General features: G+C 34.5%; 2 protein-coding genes across 2 annotated transcripts in view; both read right to left on the minus strand.

Moving 5' to 3' along the window:
- The window catches only part of LOC136041581 (RNA-binding protein cabeza-like), a 71699-nt gene extending 69945 nt beyond the window's left edge, over positions 1-1754 (minus strand). The window contains exon 1 of the mRNA XM_065726274.1: positions 1625-1754. Coding sequence (XP_065582346.1) covers positions 1625-1742 — 118 coding nt within the window. The 5' untranslated portion in view covers positions 1743-1754. The remainder of the gene's footprint in view (positions 1-1624) is intronic.
- Positions 1755-4112: 2358 nt separating this feature from the next.
- LOC136041576 (RING finger protein 37-like) lies at positions 4113-21228 on the minus strand. The gene is made up of 2 exons (XM_065726268.1): positions 20804-21228; positions 4113-5235 (listed from the first exon to the last, which is right to left on the minus strand). The coding sequence occupies exons 1-2, from the start codon at positions 21149-21151 to the stop codon at positions 4501-4503; spliced, it is 1083 nt and encodes a 360-aa protein (XP_065582340.1). The 5' UTR covers positions 21152-21228; the 3' UTR covers positions 4113-4500.
- Positions 21229-21297: the final 69 nt, after the last annotated feature.

The following is a 21297-nucleotide window of genomic DNA, read 5'->3' on the forward strand; positions in this document are numbered from 1 at the left end:
CTTTTTTGTTTATATAGATTTTTCTATTTATCACTCAAAGAAAATGTATTGGCTGTGGGGCGAGGTAACTGCCGCATACATCTAACACTTATAGATTTTAGTCCACCTTCAATGTGAGACTGGTGTCTGCCTGCTTGCCTGCTAGAACGGAGCTTCCCACTCGAAAGCAGAAACAAGGTTTGATAAAACGAAAGCTTGAATGCCTAACTTCAGATAGTTCTCTCCGACAAAGGCTATAAAACTCCATTTCACCTCACACACTATAGGCTCTGGCTCAAGGACAAGCAAAAATCATCCTTTATGCCCCCAGGCAAGAGTTCTACGAAGCTTTTCAAAATGCAAAGTCATATTCACCAATCCAGCCTAAGGCACACACTTTCCATAAGAACTGCAGAGGTTATACCCTTACCACTTTCTAGGAAGAAGCTGAAATCGGGGTGCTAGAAAAAAAAACAAACAAACAAAAAACACACAAAATCAAAGTGTTACTGTCGCAGCACAAAAACCCTACCTTTTTAAACCCACATTGATGACCATGCACGAAATGAAGTCATTAAAAAGTATTTTAATTTGTAAGACTAGAACAGATTAAATAAAATACATTAATATTGTAGAAAATCCACATTCATGCCATGAACTGATTCGTAACGTCCATTTGTTTCAAGACAACAAACTATTTTATGAATAACCTTTACAAATTGCATTTTAACAAATGTTTAAAAAAGGAACACGATAAAGCTCTACCATAAAATACGTATTTATTCAAGGATGTCTTCAGGAGAAGGCGTACAAATCCAAACTCCTTTTTTTCCAAAATTAAATCAAGCCATGGATCCAAACTTTGAAACTGTTAAATTGCACAATTTAGATGAGTTGAAATTTGCTTTTTTGCAATTACCACTAGACTTAATTTTTTTTCAAAATTAGGAAGCTTTTACGACAGTACAGGATTTCTGTCAGTGTTGCCAAACTGAATATTGAAAATAAAAAAGCAAAACTAATAAGTTAAATCAGAAATATATATATATATATATATATATATATATATATATATATATATATATATATATATATATATATATATATATATATGTATGTCAAAGTCAAGATTATAAAACATATAATGTAAGTACCAAAGAGTATGGGTAACTTATGATATGTATGTTACCCTTACTCTTTGGTACATGCATTAACAACAGGATTTAAAGAAAGTAAAATGACAATAAGAACCGAAGAAAAAGCAGAAAGAGATACAAACCGGAATAATAACAATATACGTGCAAAGCAAGCGAGATGAGTTCACACACCCCCTCTCCTTTGTGTTCTCCTTTAAACCAGTGTTTTATGTCTTTAGTTTTTTTTTTATAATACTAGATTTTTTGGTCTTAATATCGCATTCTGCCACTTCAAGGGAATTCACTTGCACATGCATAGAAGACACATTCTAAATGACACACGTAAAAATCAAGAACGAGTTTGGTTTCCAGCCAATGGAAAAAAAAAGTGGACGAAAAGAAAAAGCAGATATTTAAGCAAGGACCTCCACCTAACCGTACTCAGCGCTCAACACAAAAAAAGGACGGAAATGAAAAAAGACTTAAATATAAGACAAGAAAAAACTAACCTTTTAAAGTAAACTGCAACGAGACAGAGAAAAGAATGAAACAAAATGTAAGCCAAAACAAATGAAACACAATGGAAAAATTAGATTGGGCGAGCATTTTGTCTTTATCAAATAACATGATCTATCTACTTATCTGATTTGCGTCAATACGATAATATGATCTTTGTTTAAAACGAGAAGAAATGCTAGTTGATTATCGTAACTTCGGTATTTAAAACAAATTTATTAAAATCTGGATTTAAAAAAAATTTAATGCAAAGAGAATCAACCAACATTCCTTCTCATTTTACACTGTAATCAAATGACTATATCACCACAAATCAGGTCATAAACAGCCTGCACTAATCGCTAGGTACAGAATTCTTTCCTAATCTGATCTTTTATTTGTTTATGCTTCAGTCTTTTCTCTTCATCTTTAAAGTTGATTTCTAAGGTTAGTTTTTTTTCATGTTTTGCCTTTCAATTTTTTCCTTTTTGTTTTAGTTTTGTGCTGAGGACTGACGACGGCTCGGCACAGGTCCTTGCCGAAACATCTGCTTTGTCTTTTTATTTTTGTCTTTTCTGCTAGCTGAAAATCCCCTCGCTCTTGGTTTCTTAATTATCTTTAATTTTTTTTCGTTTCTTTTTATCGTACATCATGTATAGCCACTGCGATTTTAAAACGTATTTACTATGTCTCATGTGCCAAACCATAGTTAATAGAGGCAAAATGAGGTGTTTTGAAATGAAAAATTTGTAAGGTTTCATTTTGAAAAATTCCAAAAAACCCCATCATAACATACGCCCTCACCATGTGTAACACCACCTTTAAAAGTTAATTAAAAACGTATAGGACAAAAACACAATGTTCTGCTTCTATAAGCGGATTTCCAGTTAATGGTAATGAAGTTCGTTCAACTACCAAATCACTGCTTTGTATATTTAGACTGTTTTAGTTATTATAACATTTACTCCTACTGACAGCTTAATGTAGGACAAACAACCTGAGGCCAACATAGCTGTGCAGGCTTTTCTCTCCCCTAATCTTCTTGAAGGTTCCCCCTTTCTTTATCCAGTACAAACAAATAACAAACCTCGAGCTATCTTCTTACAGCTCCAACGCTATTTGGAACCAGCAAGACGTCAGCATGAATAAGAAATTAGCGTCCACAAAACGGGTGTAGTTGATATTTGGCCATTGAAGGTGACTCATTTCCAGGGTTCTGACCGCTACTAATTTATCCCTATTTCTAGTGATTTTTATGAGCGCTAAACAGAAAACACTAAATTTGCCAATAAATCACTAGATTATCGAAGAGAATTACTAAATATACCAGAAAATCTCGAAAATCCATTCATTTTTTGCCACTCGCTCGTAATCCTGCTCACTTACTCGATATGGAAGTATTCAGCTACTCCTGTCCATGAAAATCCTAAGAATACAATACACCATCATAATCTCAAATGTTGATATTTTCTGCCACCACTTCAATATTAGGCCTAAGTCTACGACAACGATTGTCAAACAAGAGAGACTGCACAGGCTCAACACCCTCAATTAACGTCAACAAAGTGTCAATACCAAGCAGCTTGAGAAGACCGAATGAACAAATCATCAAGCAAACGTTTTTATCGGTCTCTCGGTCAGATTGACGTGGGCAACCAGTTAGTCAATTGGAGAATTGGTGGGAAGTCGTTAGAAACAACTTTGTGCCCCTGGTGGATTTCGAAAGACTGACAGAAGATGGGGTTGGCTGCTGGCTACAGTTCAACAAAAAGATGTCACAGTACTGCGATAAATGGATGTTAGGTATAGTCTTCTGGATGACAAGAAAGACATCAAGGTCAGGTGGAATTACAAGCAAGTAGTTTACTCTCTACGAATAGGTTCTTCCAATTTACCTAAAATTATGATTTTCATCGTTCCAACTCTCAAGCCAGAACCTCTACCATTGCGAACAGCGCCGACCTTGACGGGGTGAAATGAACCTGAAGAGTGGCAGCCCGTTATAGAATTATAGTGTAGCTAACGCCACAACACAACATTTCGATTAATGAACAGTTCTGTCAGCTGTGTTGGTATTGGTAGTATTTTTTGGCTACTGACGCTCTTTTTAGATGCGTTATTTGTTGCCTGTTGCCTCCTCATTATAGCAGTATAATATTTATTTCTGTTACGGCTACTCCGAAATTGTGAATCTGTACACTTCTGCATACTTTGGAGCTGATCCGTACATGCACTGTATCTTAAGATACAAACAAAACGAGTCAAGTAATAAAGATAATATGCAGATACTATATTATCATTCTAACTTTTTACAAAAATATCTTGCTAATACAAAGGAAAAAAGTAAATAGTGAAACACAGCCAAACAACAAATTGGGTGAGCGAAAAATTACTTTGATTCTGTTGCTGAAAATGGCAAATTGTTAATTTCAAGACTGGCAATATAACACTTCATATATTACCAATAAAAAACAAACCTGAATCGAATTATCAAGGATAATGCATTTTTAAAACTTGTCTTTAATCAACAATTCCTGCAAAATGTTACAAACAAAGAAGATGGTTATCTAAGCCACATCAGAAGAACAAATTTAGAACTTCATACTTTTGGATTGATTTTGTCATGACCCTTTCCTGAATTTTTCTGTGTCACAAATTTATGATTTATGAAAGAATTGTCACATTTTTATGTTTTAGACTGAAATCTGATGCACGTATTATAGAACAATTTCTATCAATCCAGTAAAATTATGCAAAAAACAAAAAAACATTGGAGACGCTTCTAAGAGAGATCAAGTACCATTCTGACATGAAGACGATGAGATTTGATCCCCTACAAACACAAATTTAAAAAATGAGCTAGTACAATACCAAATCCACCTTAGAAACTTCACCGACGATACCTTTTAACAACATCGCTGGCGCTGGGAATTTTTGGAGTGATTCTTGCCCTTGGTCTTTTATTCCTCACATCCTCTTCTTTAATTAGTCCATTTGTAGAGCTGCCTGATATTTTTTCTTTTCCTTGTTGCAAATATCGTGCAGTTTTTATATCAGTAAGTAACTTTGAAACTTCACTTCTCACAAAATTCGATCCACTTCTTTTGATCACAAATTTATCAATTTTAGTTTTTAACTCAGCAGCAAATATAGGCCTTATATCTGATGTGTAGCACACACCAGTAAAGGGATCAGATGGTGATCTACCAAGTAAAGCCTGCTCAGAGTTGAACCTGTCGATAGTTGACAGGTCAACTATATTTCCACTTGGCAATATCATAGGTATGCACATAACAGAATGCGTTATAGGGTCAAGAAGCTCATTTGGTATTTCAGGAAGAGCCGACTCAATGCCTGATATTGTCTGCGGTGGTTCTTCGACTGGTTTTACTGGAATATCAATAACCCTAGGAATCACACTGACTTTGTAGAGATTCTCTTCACTTGGTTCACCCCAAATTTCCAACTTGCCGATGGATGGAATGCTTGCATTCAAGGTCTTAGTGATAACAATTTTGATTTCAGTAACACTGGCTAGTAAGTGTCTCATTCTTGTAGGGACTACAATTTTCTTCAAGTTGGATGAAATGAGCTTGCGTTCATTGGTGGCACATTCAATTTTACCCTAAAAGTAAAAAGGAAAAAAATAGTGAAAAGACTAGAGAGGCAAAACTTCTCTCTAAACACGGCATTGACTATTCAAAAATAGTTAACTAAAAACAAAATTTTCATATTGAAATTATGAATAACATAAAAATTAAAACAAAAGGAAATCATCCCACATATGAAGGGGATGCTACCCCCTTAAACCGCACTATTTACGCTAAAGATTAACATTTACTGTCCTTTCAGGCACTTAAAATTCATTAAACAAAATAAAAAAAAAATTCAAACTAAAGCAAATAATAAAACTTCCAAAACGAATTCCATTTTAAACGCACAGAAATGGCTAGACAAATACTCTGTGTGTATATAGAATGGAATATGTTTATTCATAGCCCTATTTTTAAAATAAAGAAACTATTTTTCAGCTGACACCAGCATATGCTAAAGGAAAACGTATTATAAAAAAGAAAAAACAAAGATCAACACATTCAGATATAAATCGTATAACTGGTTGAAATGGCGAAAAAAAAATACTACACAAAAAAGCAAATATGATGATTCTGTTGTCAGAGTAAAACTTTGAAGAGAAAGTAATAAAGTAAGGGTAGCAGTGGTTTGAAATGCAAAATTTGATTTTTCAGGAAATTTTTTTTAAGTTTTTCAGGGAGGAAGAGAGGTTCATTGGGAACTAAAATTTATTTCGAGAAGATGGCACCAGCCTTTCCATTTGGGTACAAATAAGAATTTGAGTGTAATATTATATTTTATATTCAAAATGTTTCTACAATAAATGGAGAGCTTCCACCCTTATAGTTCAAAGTGCTAAGCTACGCCAAATATTTCTCCCCAAATTAAAGGATATTTGGAGCTAAATCTCTCCTACATATTTATCTGAAAGTCCTCTCATGAACATACTTAATACAAATAATGTAGCACCGTTAATGTTACTATGTAAACAATCCGCGGGCCATAATTTCAGAAACTTGGAGCTTACATAAACGGCTTTCCACAAGATTGGCTATTTTACTATTTTTGCTAGATAGCATTTTGGATCAAGCCAGGTCGAAATTTTTGTATTGTGGCATAAATGACGGAATAATTCAGTGCTTTACCAAGCCAGAAGCTCGTTGGTAAACTAAAAAATGGCACTAGAAGTTTATATTTTAAACGATCTGTTCAAATGACCCATCTCTTGAATACACTATGATCACTGCTGCGACTGGATTACACAGTTGCAAGCAGTCACAGTTGCAGTCACAGTACAAGTAGCAGTAGTAATGGCACTCACGTTCGTACCCTTAGCTGTTCCCAAGATAATGCAGAAACGTCTTTTCGATAGCCTTGATGCATACAATATCTTTTGAATTAGTTGAGAAGACACCTCAAGATTCCCAAAATTTCACCTTTATATTTTTAATCTTTTCGGACAGACCCAGGATATAACATTCATTCATTCCGGAGTGAAAAATCCTTCCCCACAGGGAGAGTTACTATACCTTTTGACTATTTTGAACAAAATAAATCCTTCTCACAGTTATAAAGAGGGATTGGAGCCAGTTTTTTTAAATATAGGTATGTAAAGAACATAAAAATCTTACAATTGGAAAATAAACAATTGTTAGTATAATGAGAGGAGAGGGTATAGGGTGGGCGTTTATTGACCCTACGTGGAGAAAGCTGACGACGCTGTTAAGGCCAACCCGGCATAGGGATTAAGTAAGTAAGAATAAAGACGTCACTAATTCATCTCCATCACAAAAAAGACAGAGGCTTGAGAAAGCTAATCCTAAGCAAATACAAAGTAGAGGCAATAGGGAAAATCTTTTCAAGACAGTGGAAATTAGTTCTGTGGATATTTCGGCCCTATGTCCAAGGGCCATCTTCAGCACAATACAAGAATAAGAGAGAAACTATATATATATATATATTTAAATGAACTTACATCAAATTGTGAGAATTAAAACTAAATAATTAAAAACACTTTTTAAAACTTTTTTTTAAAAATAGCCCTAGCATCCTTACTTCAACGAAGTTCAGCCAGGACTGGCGAAAAGAATGAAATGAGAATATGACCTCATTCAAACTAAAGAGAACAAAATGATTAGACGCAATTTCTTAAAGCTAATCTTGCTTGTTTAGCAGCCTGTCTCAAAGGCCTTTTCGTAGTTGGTTCAGTACTATTATTACATAAAAAAACTAGTTTTTTTTAACTGAAAGCAAGGAGCGACATTAAAACTTAAAACGAACAGAAATTACTCCGTATATGAAATGGGTTGTCCCCTCCGCAATCCCTCGCTCTTTACGCTAAAGCTTTTAATTGTTTTAAAAAGCAGAATTGTGGCAAAGAGTCAAACTTTAGCGTAAAGAGCGAGGGATTGCGGAGGGGACAACCCATTTCATATACGGAGTAATTTCTGTTCGTTTTAAGTTTTAATGTCGCTCCTTACTTTCAGTTTAAAAAAATAGTTTTTTTATGTAATTTCTGAACGTTTTTGAATTAATGCATGTTTGATTTTGGCTCTCCACACATAAATTATTAAAATGAAATTTGTATATTAATTCCTTTTTTGGCTAAATGGCTTTCTCTTAGTTTTGATCAGACGATTTTGAGAAATAAGGGGTGGGGAAGGAGGCCTAGTTGCCATGCAATTTTTCGGCTACATAAAAAGGCAACTATAAATTTTAATTTTTCACAAATTTTTTTATTAGTAAAAAATATACGTAACTTAAGAATTAACTTACGTAACAAACTTTTATATTCTTTAATTCTTATTATGTATATGAGGGGGTTTGTACCCTCGTTAATGCCTCGTTCTTTACACTAAATCGTAAGTTTTGTCCCAATTCTTTAAGAATGACCCCTGAATCAGAAAGGCCGTAGAATAAATAGTTGAAATTACTAAAAATACTATAGCATAAAGAGCGAGGTATTTATCTCCTCCTAAATACCTCGCTCTTTATGCTAAAGTATTTTTAGAACCCCTCATATGCGTAATAATCTCTGTTCGTTTCAAGTTTCAATGCTACTCTTTACTTTCAATCGAAAAAATCTTTTCCATGTTTATTTTTTCATTGTTTTTTTTTAGTAATTTTAGAAAATCCTGCGCCCTTTTCATTGAATTTCTGTTCCCCCATGATATATTTCTCCAAGGAAAGATCCTCCCACATAGCCCCCTCCCCTCATACCCACCCCCAAAACCAAAAAAAAAATCCCCTGAAAACGACTGTACACTTCCCAATAACCATTATTATATGTAAACACTGGTCGAAGTTTGTAACTTGCAGCCCCTCCCCCAGGGACTGTGGGGGAGTAAGTCATTCCCAAAGACATAGTTATTATGGTTTTTGAATATGCAGAACAAAATGGCTATCTCAAAATTTTGATCTGTTGACTTTGGAGAAAAAATGAGCGTGGGAGGGGGCCTAGGTGCCCTCCAATTTTTTTGGTCACTTAAAAAGGGCAGTAGAACTTTTCATTTCCGTTAGAATGACCTCTTGCACATTCTAGGACCACTTGGTCGATACGATGACCCCTGGGAAAAAAAACAAAAAAAAAAACAAATAAACACGCACCAGTGATTTGTCTTCTGGCAAAAAAATGCGAAATCCCACATTTTTGTAGATTGGACCTTGAAATTTTTTCTGTAGGGTTCTCTGATACGCTGAATGCGATGGTGTGATTTTCGTTAAGATCCTATGACTTTTAGGGGGTGTCCCCCCTATTTTCCAAAATAAGGCAAATTTTCGCAGGCTCGTAACTTTTGATGACAAAGACTAAATTTGATGAAGCTTATATATTTAAAATCAGCATGAAATTCTGATTCTTTTGATATATCTTTTAGCATCGAAGCTCCATTTTTTAGAGTTTCGTTTACTATTGAGCCGGGTCGCTCCTTACTACAGTTCGTTACCACGAACTGTTTGAACATTGGCCACATTTTGAAACTTGCAGCCCCTCCCCCAGGGACTGTGGGGGGTAAGTCATCCCCAAAGACATAGTTATTATGGTTTTCGACTATGCGGAACAAAATGGCTATCTCAAAATTTTGATCCGTTGACTTTGGGAAAAAAATGAGCGTGGGAGGGGGCCTAGGTGCCCTCCAATTTTTTCGGTCACTTAAAAAGGGAACTAGAACTTTTCATTTCCGTTAGAATGAGCCCTCTTGCAACACTCTAGGACCACTTGGTTGATACGATGACCCCTGGGAAAAAAAACAAAAAAACACGCACCCGTGATTTGTCTTCTGGCAAAAAATACGAAATTCCACATTTTTGTAGATTGGACCTTGAAATTTTTTCTATAGGGTTCTCTGATACGCTGAATGCGATGGTGCGATTTTCGTTAAGATCCTATGACTTTTAGGGGGTGTTACCCCCTATTTTCCAAAATAAGGCAAATTTTCTCAGGCTCCTAACTTTTGATGACAAAGACTAAATTTGATGAAACTTATATATTTAAAATCAGCATAAAAATTCGATTCTTTTGATATATCTTTTAGCATCGAAATTCCGTTTTTTAGAGTTTCGTTTACTATTGAGCCGGGTCGCTCCTTACTACAGTTCGTTACTACGAACTGTTTGATAAATCGGTTTAGTAAAATATTTTGTTAGATCATTTTTAATTAAATTTGAGTATAAAGAATTTAGTGAGTATTCCCCTAAGTCCCTGTTCAAAGAAATATTATTATTTATTTTGAGATTAATTTCGATTGATTCTCGAACCACCTGTTTTATTTCCAAATCATTACTGATGAGTGAAGAGTTTTCAAAAAGTATCATGTGGGACGGATTATTAAATATATGCCAACCTAAAGCAGAATCAAAGGAGTTGTTGGAACTATTTGAAATTAAGGCCTTGTCTATGTCATTTTTATGCTGTTGTAACCGTTTGTCTAGATTCTGATGGGTCCTGCCGACATAGTAATTTCCACAATCACAGGGTATTTGATAGACCCCTCTTTGGCGAGTAACTGGGGTCTTATCTTTATCGGAATTTAAGAAATTAATGATTTTAAAATTATTAGTAAAAACTACGTACAGATTATTTTTTGTGCAAATATTTTTTAATTTTGTTGTGATCTTTGGGATATACGGAAGATAGACAATATTTGAGGGCTTATCAGTAGCCTCACATTGTGAAGTATCTTCTTCGATTTTACAAGAACATCTTTTTATTCTACGGTTAATTATTTTATTGACAAAAGGAGTGGGGTATCCATTACCAAAAAGAATATCTCTGATAAAGTTTATTTCTGCATTTATATACGAATCGGAGCAAATATTCAGGGCACGATCAATGAGGGAAATTACAACTGCTCTTTTAACTTGTGGGGGGGGGGGGGGTGATTTGAATTAAAGTGAAGATACCTATTGTTTTGTGTTGGCTTTCGATATATAGTAAAATCCAGTTTATCAGCATTACGAATAATTAAAACATCTAAAAACGGTAGTTTATTTTCAATTTCAACTTCTAGGGTGAACTGCAAATTTCGGTCATAAGTGTTAAGATGATCTAAGAAGCCCCGAAGTTCAGCTTCCCCATAATTCCAAAGTGAAATTACGTCATCCATATAACGACCCCAATAGACGTGTTTAAAAAAATAAGAATTCAATGCCCAATTCTCAAGATTCTCGACGTAAATATTTGCTAGTAGCCCGGATAAAGGTGCCCCCATGGGTAACCCATTTTTTTGCTGATAAAAAGAATCGCGAAATTGAAAATACATAGAAAACTTATTACAAATTTTAACAAGAGTCATTAAAACTTCACAATCAATTCCTGTCGCTGAAGTCTCGATCAAGTGGTAATTTTCTTCTATTTTATTTTTTAATAGTTCCTCAGAAATAGTTACATCTATATTTGTATACATGGAAACAATGTCAAAACTACTAACTATTGTGTTTTCTGAAATACTTGTGTTGCTAAGTTTTTTAACCAAATCTGCCGAGTTACGAATATAGGAATTTTGAGAATACAATAAAGGTTTGAAAGCTGTGCAAAGCCCTTTTCCAATATTGGCAGCGGGGGCTTTAGTACAAGCTACGATAGGTCTTAAGGGAATACCCTGTTTATGTATTTTTGGTAAACCGTAGAGTTTAGGACAGAAACTACCACGGGGAAAAAATTTATTGTATAGTTGTGGGGTGATTTTACCCTTTTGTTTTAGCTGCTTTAATTCATTTATAATATTATTAGCGAACTGATCAGTAGGATCATGAGTTATTGTTTTATATGTAATTGTGTCATTTAAATGCGAAAGAATTTTGTTGTCATAGTCTGTCGTATTCATGACAGCAAGTGAATTGCTTTTGTCTGCTTTAGTTATTATAATAGAAGGATCTTTTCGGAGATTAGATAGTATTTTTATGTCATGCAAATTTTCCAGTGTGGAATTGGTAGGAGGCTTAAACTTTTTTTGGCTGTTATAAAGGATATTTATAAGATCAGATCTAACTTCATCCGGGTTAGAGACAGAAGGATAGTGTTTATGCAAAGCGGACTCTAGAGAGGAAACTATATCTGCCACAGGAACCTGTTTCGGTAGAAAAGAAAATTTTGGACCTTTTTCTAGTGTTTCGATTTTCTGGGGTTCCAATGTTTTAGAAGAGAGGTTAACGATAACAGGTCCAGCAAAGAATCTTGGAGAATAAATACAGTTTCTCATCGAAGATTCATTTCGTAAGCCTTCCAATTTCTTATAGAGGCGTTCCTTGGACAAGCGAAAATCGTGGCTAAACAAATTCCTTTCTAATCTAACAACTAGATCCCCTTAGGGAAGGGATGGCTAAGATCATGACACGCGTGTTAGAGTTAACGTGAATCAGTTTTGCATGACCCGTATTGACAATCTGTGTAGTGAAATTTTATTTTGCCCAAATCAAGTAGCGTACTTGCACACTATAGAAGACTGGAAAAGGGTTCATTTGATCGCAAATCAAAACTTCTAGTGCCCTTTTAAAGTGATAAAAAAGATTTGATGACAACTGGCCCCCTCCCACGCCCCATTTTCCCCTAAAGTTTTTGGATCAAATTTTGACGTAGCCATTTGATTCAGTATAGTTGAAAGTTCTAATAACTATGCTGTTAGGGATGAAATGACCCCCATAGTCCCTGGGGAAAGGGTTGTTTGCCCATTGTTCACCGGTATTTGCTATTGGGGAATATGTGGATTTTTTTTTTGGGGGGGGGGGGTTCTGTATAAACTTCACGCAGGGGGAGGGAATTTCCCAGCAGGATTTGAACAAGAAATTAAATAAGTAAAAACAAGTTTTTCAACTGAAAGCAAGGAGCAACATTAAAACTTGAAAGGAAGAGAAATTATTCCACACACGAGGGGACTATCGCATGATCAATCCTCGCTCTTTACGCTATTTGACTTGGTGTCAAAATTCTTTCCAACCTATTTGGTCACTTAAAAAGGGTACTAGAACTTGTAATTTCCATTTGAGTGAGCGCTCTCTTTATCTTCTAGGACCATCGGTTCTTTACGATTACCCCTGTGAGAAAAAAAACACGTTTCCCTGATCTATCATCTGGAAAAAAAAAGTAGTCTAAGGATGAGATAGTATAACTCTACAGTATGAGGAAGAGTTTTCTTTCAAATCGAGAAGGTCATGGTTTAATTTGTATAATTAAGCTTAACTTCAAATACCAGTATAGTAAATATGATCTTTTTCTCGAAGTATTGAGGTGCAAAAGTTAAATTTTGGCTTAAAGAGCTGGGTTTGAAGGGTGGTAGCCCTCCTCTCATTCAGGGTAACCCTGGTAATACTATAAAAAAAGAACATAAATGGAATTTTTTCATATTACTTATTTGAACAATGCAAAACTGGACTCAAGATGCTAATACAAATTTAGTTAGCACCCCGAAATATCTTTCTTTTGCAGCTTAGAAATACAGTCCAGAATCGTAGACCGTTTATCAATAAAACTAGGCTCATCATTCAAATCACGCAGTCGACTGAGAAGCTCCCTTTCAGTTCACAAGATAGATTCGGGTCGGGTTTAGCAAATTCAGTTGAAAATAATTAAACCTCTGGTCAGTGGTAATTTGTGGCCTTTCACATAATTTTAAAATAATTAAACCTCTGGTCAGTAGTAATTTGTCGCCTTTCACATAATTTTGAGTTGACTATTTAAATCACCCTCCAACCAAAATTATGGTCACTATACAACTTACTTGATAACTTGGCATGATGTTATCTTAAAGCTGCAGCAAAATGGTCTTTCGTTTAGACACAATCTCATTTATGATTAAATAAAAAAAACTAATTTTTTCAGCTGAAAGTAAGGAGCGACATTAAAACTTAAAACGAACAGAAATTACTCCGTATATGAAATGGGTTGTCCCCTCCGCAATCCCTCGCTCTTTACGCTAAAGCTTTTAATTGTTTTAAAAAGTAGAATTGTGGTAAAGAGTCAAACTTTAGCGTAAAGAGCGAGGGATTGCGGAGGGGACAACCCATTTCATATACGGAGTAATTTCTGTTCGTTTTAAGTTTTAATGTCGCTCCTTACTTTCAGCTAAAAAAATTAGTTTTTTTTATTTAATTTCTGAACGTTTTTGAATTAATGCATGTTTGGTTTTGGCTCTCCGCACATAAATTATTAAAATGAAATTTGTATATTAATTCTTTTTTTGGCTAAATGGCTTTCTCTTAGTTTTGATCAGACGATTTTGAGAAATAAGGGGTGGAGAAGGAGGCCTAGTTGCCCTCCAATTTTTCGGTTACTTAAAAAGGCAACTAGAACTTTTAATTTTTAACGAACGTTTTTATTAGATTAGTAAAAAATATACGTAACTTAAGAATTAACTTACGTAACAAACTTTCATAATCTTATATTTTTATTATGTATACGAGGGGGTTTGTACCCTCGTTAATACCTCGCTCTTTACACTAATAAGTTTTGTCCCAATTCTTTAAGAAAATCCTTGAATCAGAAAGGCCGTAGAATAAATAGTTGAAATTACTAAAAATACTTTAGCATAAAGAGCGAGGTATTTATCTCCTCCTAAATACCTCGCTCTTTATGCTAAAGTATTTTTAGAACCCCTCATATGCCTAATAATCTCTGTTCGTTTTAAGTTTCAATGCTACTTCTTCCTTTCATTTGAAAAAAACGTTTTCATGTTTATTTTTCATTATTTTCCTATAGTAATGCTAGAAAATCCTGCGCCCTTTCCATTGAATTTTTCTTCCCCCATGACAGATTCCTCCAAGGAAAGATCCTACAACATAGTCCCCTCCCCTCAACCCCACCCCAAAAATAAAATCCCCCTGAAAACGTCTGTACACTTCCCAATAACCATTACTATACGTACACACTGGTCAAAGTTTGTAACTTGCAGCCCCTCCCCCAGGGATTGTGGGGGAGTACGTCATCCCCAAAGACATAGTTATTATGGTTTTCGACTATGCTGAACAAAATGGCTATCTCAAAATTTTGATCCGTTGACTTTGGAAAAAAAATGAGCGTGGGAGGGGGCCTAGATGCCCTCCAATTTTTTTGGTCACTTAAAAAGGGCACTAGAACTTCTTATTTTCGTTAGAATGAGCCCTCTTGCGACATTCTAGGACCATTTGGTCGATACGATGACCCCTGAAAAAAAAAAAAAAAAAAAAAAAAAAAAAAAAAAAAAAAAAAAAAAAAAAAAAAAACACGCACCCGTGATTTGTCTTCTGGCAAAAAATACAAAATTCCACGTTTTTGTAGATAGGAGCTAGAAACTTCTACAGTAGGGTTCTCTGATACGCTGAATCTGATGGTGTCATTTTCGTTAAGATTCTACGACTTTTAAGGGGTGTTTCACCCTATTTTCTTAAATAAGGCAAATTTTCTCAGGCTCGTAACTTTTGACAGGTAAGACTAAACTTGATGAAACTTATATATTTAAAATCAGCATTAAAATGCGATTCTGTTGATGTATCTATTGATATCAAAATTCAATTTTTTAGAGTTTTGATTACTATTGAACCGGGTCGCTCCTTACTACAGTTCGTTACCACGAACTGTTTGATGTCGTTGCACGGCATACCGTTTTCCTTCCAGATATGAAACCAAAACTTTTATTTGGGATAGGAATTATCAGGGTAAAGATTGCTAAACCAGCCATACTTCTAAGTTCCTATACGAGCTCCATCAACAGGAACACTGACAAGCTCAACAACACTTAAAGTATGTACTAATTCACGTAGTTCAACAGATTTTTCTCTGTATAGAAGGTAATGATGATTTTCGCGACAATTAGCTTGAAAGATAGGTAACAAACAGTCACATATCTCAATCATTGTTCTGATCTTTTTGTTAGGCATCCAGGTATTTCCTAAGATGAGCCGAATAAAATTGAATCCATGCAAAAAAAGAGCCCTGTGAATAATTAGCCATGCAAATAAAAAGAGCCCTGTGAATAATTTTCAAAGAAAATCAATTCCCCTCGACTTTTCAGAAAAGACCTATGCAACAAAGGATACTTATTTTGTGCCTCTGTACGTCTATTTAAAAAGAAAAATCAATGCTAAACACTGTTACGTAATGAATTTCCCAAGAAATATGCTCCCCACCCCACACTTGGCACCTGGTGGGATGTTTTGCAGCCTGTAGGTCTAACTATTTTATCCCCCACTTGATGCATTACTTCAAGATATGAAAAAACCCTTGTCCTTTAAACTTGTGACAAAATTAATAAAGAATCCCAATAGTAACCTTCTTCTGATTATTTATACCAGCTCTTCTCTTCTCCTTTATTTTGAGTTTTTATTATTTTTGGCAATTTACGACTTTCGTATTTTTCATTACCAAAACGAATAAAGAGAAGAGAGAGAGAGAGAGAGAGAGAGAGAGAGAGAGAGAGAGAGAGAGAGAGAGAGAGAGAGAGAGAGAGAGATGTATATTATAACAAAACAAATGACAACTACAGCTTGATGGGTACCCCAAAAAGTAAAAAAAAAAATTCTCTGAGGGGTGGCAAAAACTGCACTAAAACAAATTATCAACTGACAGTCAGTTTACACTTCAATGTCTAATCGCTATTAGAGACCTCATAACAAACAGTTGGTTGCTAACAATTGTGAATTTTTAAGTTTATTCAAACAAAAAAACATTTGCCATAGATAAATGTGAAATGTTGATATGATTCAAAACAGGTTTAAGCTGCCATTCATTAAGTGATTTTTCATTTGGTGATGTCATGTGCTGCTGTATGCTTGTCCTTTAGCCAATATTATAGCCATTTTGTTTTAAACTGTTCTACATATTTAATATAAAACAATCATTTCGAAAATCTCCATCATAAGCCCCAAAAGGCCAAATTCAAACTTCAGAGTCATAAAAAAATATAAACAAGCAAAAGAATCATAAAAAAGTAGCAAGCAATGCCAAAACAACAATAACAGAATGAAAAATCATTCCTTAGTCAAAATAATTAAATACAGAGTCAGGTCAAGTTGAAAATGTATAAAACTTAGATAAAATTCTTAGATAATATATACATTAAAAAAGTAAAAGGAACATATAAGAAGGGGTGTCAGGAAAAAAAGCAAACAAAATAAAAAAATTGGACAACACAAGCATCAAACAATAAAAGAGGAAAACTAGCGGAATATTTCGTTAATTTTTTCTCTAATGAAGGAGACAAGGCTTTTTCATGCCTGGAGGTAAAGCTACGAATGGGTCGCAAGATAGGGACAAGTACAGCTCCCATCTGCAAAAATGTGGAATTAGTATTTTTTAATTTTTTTTTGCAAGAAGAATGACCATGGATGCATGTTTATTTGTTTTTTTCCTAACGAGTAATGTTTCAAACTAATGGTCCTTGAATAGTGGAAAAGGGCTCATTTGAATGGAAGTCAAAAGTTCTGGTACCCTTTTAAAGTAAAGAAAAATTGCAGGGTAGATAGCCCCCATCCAACACCCCCTTTTCCCCCAAAGTAATCAATTCAAACTTTTGAGATAGCCACTTTGTTCAACATAGTTAAAAGATTCAATAAAAATGCCTTTGGAGATTGATGAGCTCCCCCCCCCATAGCCCCTGGGGAAAGGTCTTTAAGTTATAAAACTTAACCATTCTTTACATATAGCTTTCCTTATTGGCGAGCATGCATACATTTTTCGGTTTCAAGGGAGAAGAGGGGGTGACTTTTGGAGGATTTTCAGCGGGGAAAATTTTTCATGTGGAGGGAAGTTTCTGGGTGATAAACTTTTCAGGAGGGAAGTTTCCTATACAAAAATAGTTTTATTCATCTTACTTTTTCTTTGCCAACTCAATTTTACACATGGAGATGTTAAGGGTCATTGTCTGGGGTACATTTTCACCAAGATTGAACTGTCTAGGGGGTCTTTCTGTGGGGGGAATTTTTCTGTGGAGGAGGAGACGGGTTTCCCAGCATTATTTAAATCATTATCAGAAATTAAATATAAAAAAAACAAGTTTTTTTTCTCTGGAAACACTTGTAACAACAGCAATCATAACATTTGAAAAGAGGGTACTAGTGTATAGTTAGGCCTACTCAGAAGGAAACAATATATGATTATGAAAATAAGTTTAAAAAATCCTATATACTTACTCATATCTTTCATAAAAGTACTCGACCCTCCCCAACCCTCCTAATATGCAAATATATAGCCAAAATTATATGAGAAATAATTGCCTTAATTTAAATTTCAGAACAAAATGAGGTCCAATGTTGGATCTATTTGGCTTAGTTTTTGAGATGGTAACTTTTTCTTCTTTGGCAAGCAGAAGACACAGAATTGTAAAAACAAGAGGGTTGTGACTGTGTTTACAGTCGAATGACAAACCTTCCAACTAGAAGATTGCTAGAGTAGATGAAATTTAAACCCACTCAGTAATGGTGAACATGTATGGGCATGGTCAAGGGTAGATTTGCTGTTTTTTGTCATTCTTCTGTGGTTTAGAGTAGACACCAGCACACAACATCAATTTCTTGTAGAGTATATAAGTTGGTTGGGTATGACAAGCAGTATCAGCATCCTAGCCCAACTTCTTTATGTATATACATACATATTAATCACTATTCATGAGATACAGATGATGGGTACCTCTAGTCACATCTTGAAAGTTTGGCCTCTGTGTTTCTTGAGTCTTCTTTTGAAAACTGTGGCTGATGTCAAAGACATGGTTTCTTCACTTAAACAGTTACAATCATTGATGAACCCTTGGCTAAAAAAGTCCTGTCTAATTCTGCAGTTAACTCAGGGCTTATTAAGTTTTGTTAAGGGACTTCATATTTGCCTTTCTTGAGGCTACTGAGCAAGGGGGTTATTTTCTTTTTTTTCAGGAGGGGAGAAGGGCACTTTCCCCCCGATAATTTGGAGAAAGATTACAATTTAGCCCATGTCCCTAGGCTATCTGGACATAAACCCATCTTGCCCCCCTAATTAAAAGTGCTGTAGCTATGCCCCTATTACTGAGTAAAGAACTTATTTTGTGGTGTGTCAATATATTTGACACATCCTAGTCAGTAGCACGTCACTACACCTACATCAGAAGGTCAAAGATGGGAGTTTTAGCCTTTCACTACTGGTTACTTTCTAAGCAGCAATGCATTTGGTGACCCTCTTTTGAATACCTTCAATTAGCTATATATTACTTTTGTAAAAAAGACCAACAAGACAGGTTCCTAAGTCAACAACAGGGCTCACAATTGTTTTATACACCTTCAAGAAGATTCCAAGTAATCAGGAAGTAACTGTTCATTTAATATAACCACAGAATTAATGTACTATGGAGACAAATTGGGAACTATAAAAGGTTATGTATTTATCATTAAATCTGCTTGAAGAAAAGAGTGCAAAATGTATGGTAAAATCCATTGAAAATAAAAAATTTCCATGCACATTGGATTGAGTAAAGTGCTTTTAGAAATAGTACAGACCAAGATTACATAAGTATTTTACATAAGTATTACATAAGTATTTCCTTCTGAGTCAACCTAACTGTGCACTAATACTGAACAAAGGGTAAATATGGAGCAGTCTGTATTTTTGACCCATGCATAAGGTGAACATACCACTTGACATCGTTTTTATGCTTTTTCTGTATATAATAGTCACTTTTGTTGCAAATTCAATTTCAAGCCCTTTTTGGACCCTCATAAATGATAATTCCTTTCTATAGTTTTAGGGCATAAAAAGGTTTAAAACATTGGTCTCAAACTTACTATTTAGTTGTAAATCCATTTTTCAAAAGTTTTATCATTCATAAACAATGATTTTTCATGATTAAGTTGAATAAAAAATCAAAACAATCCCACCCTGTTTTCATCTTATTCTGTTAGGCTGCTTAACAACAGCTATTTCACCTAAATGTAAAAAAATATCAAAGCCAACAGAAGAAACATGGTAGAAAAAAAAATAGAAAAATTGTTTTGAACTTTTTATCCAACTTAGATATGAAAAATCAATGTTTGTGAATTGTATAATTTAAAAAAAATATATTATAATGAAATAATGGCAAAGCTTTAGTTTGATTACAGACTGTCTAAACTGGAAACTATGCTGCAAAGCAGCATAGTTTCTATACTATAGCAGTTAAAAATACTAATTCTAGAAGTGTATCCATTTCTGGTTGGCCCTCCCCCTCTATAGGGCAAACTAAAAATGCATAAAGTAGGCAGGGTTTGAAGCCATGGGAAAAGTTGGGATCGTACAACATGAATGAAATTATATTTGAAATACTAATTCCATTTAATTTTCTGTATAGTAGGAAGTTGAAAGATAAGTAAAAAACTCACATATCCATTAACGTTAATATCCAAAATTGTCAACTTTCACTTTCAAGTTTAAACTAGCCAGCTATATCTGAACCAAACAAAGGTCTGATTTGGCTTACAGATAACATTACTATAGAGCAAAGCATATTAGTCCATGAGCCCTGCAGGCAACAGGGCAAGGTCTGTATTCAGATTGGTTGAATCGTTAGTTGATCAGAATACAGACTTCATTTTGGGTCTCAACGTGAGTTTTGTCACAGAGCAGTGTACTTTAAGTTTAGTTATTTCCTTTTTTTTAATTAAACCCAATTTAACCTTCATGGACTAATACACTTTGCTCTATAGTAATGTTTTCTGTAAACAAAATTGGATGTTTGTTTTGTTCAGATACAGCTGGCTAGTTTAAACTCAAAAGTGAAAATGAAAAATCTTGGATATTAACATTAATGGATGCATGATTTTTTTACTTCCTACTATACAAAAATTGCCAGTGATAAATGGAATGAGCACTTAGAATTAGCATTTCTAATTGCTATAGTGTGGCAACTATGCTGCTTTACAGCATAGTTGCATGTTTAAATAGCTTGTGATGAAAATAAAGCTTTACTGAAATCCAGTTCCACCTTTTTTAAACCCAAAAGCTACAGAAAGTAATTGTCATTTTCAAGGATTGAAAAAGGGCTTAAAATTTGATTTTCAAAAAAGGTAATTATTTAGAAAGAGTACAAAAAAGGCATCAAGTGATATGTCCACTTTATTTATTGATCAATAATATGGACTGCTCTATATTTACTAAAAAGAGGACTGAATGGAGAATTTATAACAAGCTAAGATATAAAAGCATGAGTACTAACCTTGAAATTATTGTTTTGAAGCATAAGCAGTTCTTCTTTAAGATTCCAATATCTGGACAGAAGATGAAATTCCTCTAAATCTTTACTTTTGATGTAAAGTTCAAAGCTAATTGACTTGTGACTTCTGACATTTGGAATAATCCTGATGCTTTCTAAATTCCAGGGAAAGGGGGATACGACTGTTAAAGATACAGGGCATCTAATATAGTGACTGAACATAAAACCGTTGCTCTCTAAACTATTAGATGACTTTAGCAAGTTAGATACAGGATAGTCATCTGATTCAACACTATCAATATGAAAAATAGGTCTTGGATTTATTGCTTCAGAACAAAGGTTCAAAGCCATTTTTTTTAGCAAAGGCTTAAATTTTTGTTAATCAGGATAGTCTAGAATAACTAGGCTAACTTAGAATATTTCATGTTTATGAAAAAAAAAACAGATTGCAGTTCCAGTTCTACAATTACAGATATCACTCGTTGTTAATTCAAAAA

Source organism: Artemia franciscana, unplaced genomic scaffold (assembly GCF_032884065.1).
Source record: "Artemia franciscana unplaced genomic scaffold, ASM3288406v1 PGA_scaffold_30, whole genome shotgun sequence".
In the NCBI taxonomy this organism is placed as follows: Eukaryota; Metazoa; Arthropoda; class Branchiopoda; order Anostraca; family Artemiidae; genus Artemia; species Artemia franciscana.

Bases quoted from the DNA above. Each gene is read 5' to 3' on its own strand.
- LOC136041576 (XM_065726268.1), bottom strand. From the start codon at position 21,151: ATGGCTTTGAACCTTTGTTCTGAAGCAATAAATCCAAGACCTATTTTT. The intron at 5,236-20,803 runs GTTAGTACTCAT...TTTTACTTTTAG, and splicing joins TTCAAAACAATAATTTCAAG to GGTAAAATTGAATGTGCCAC.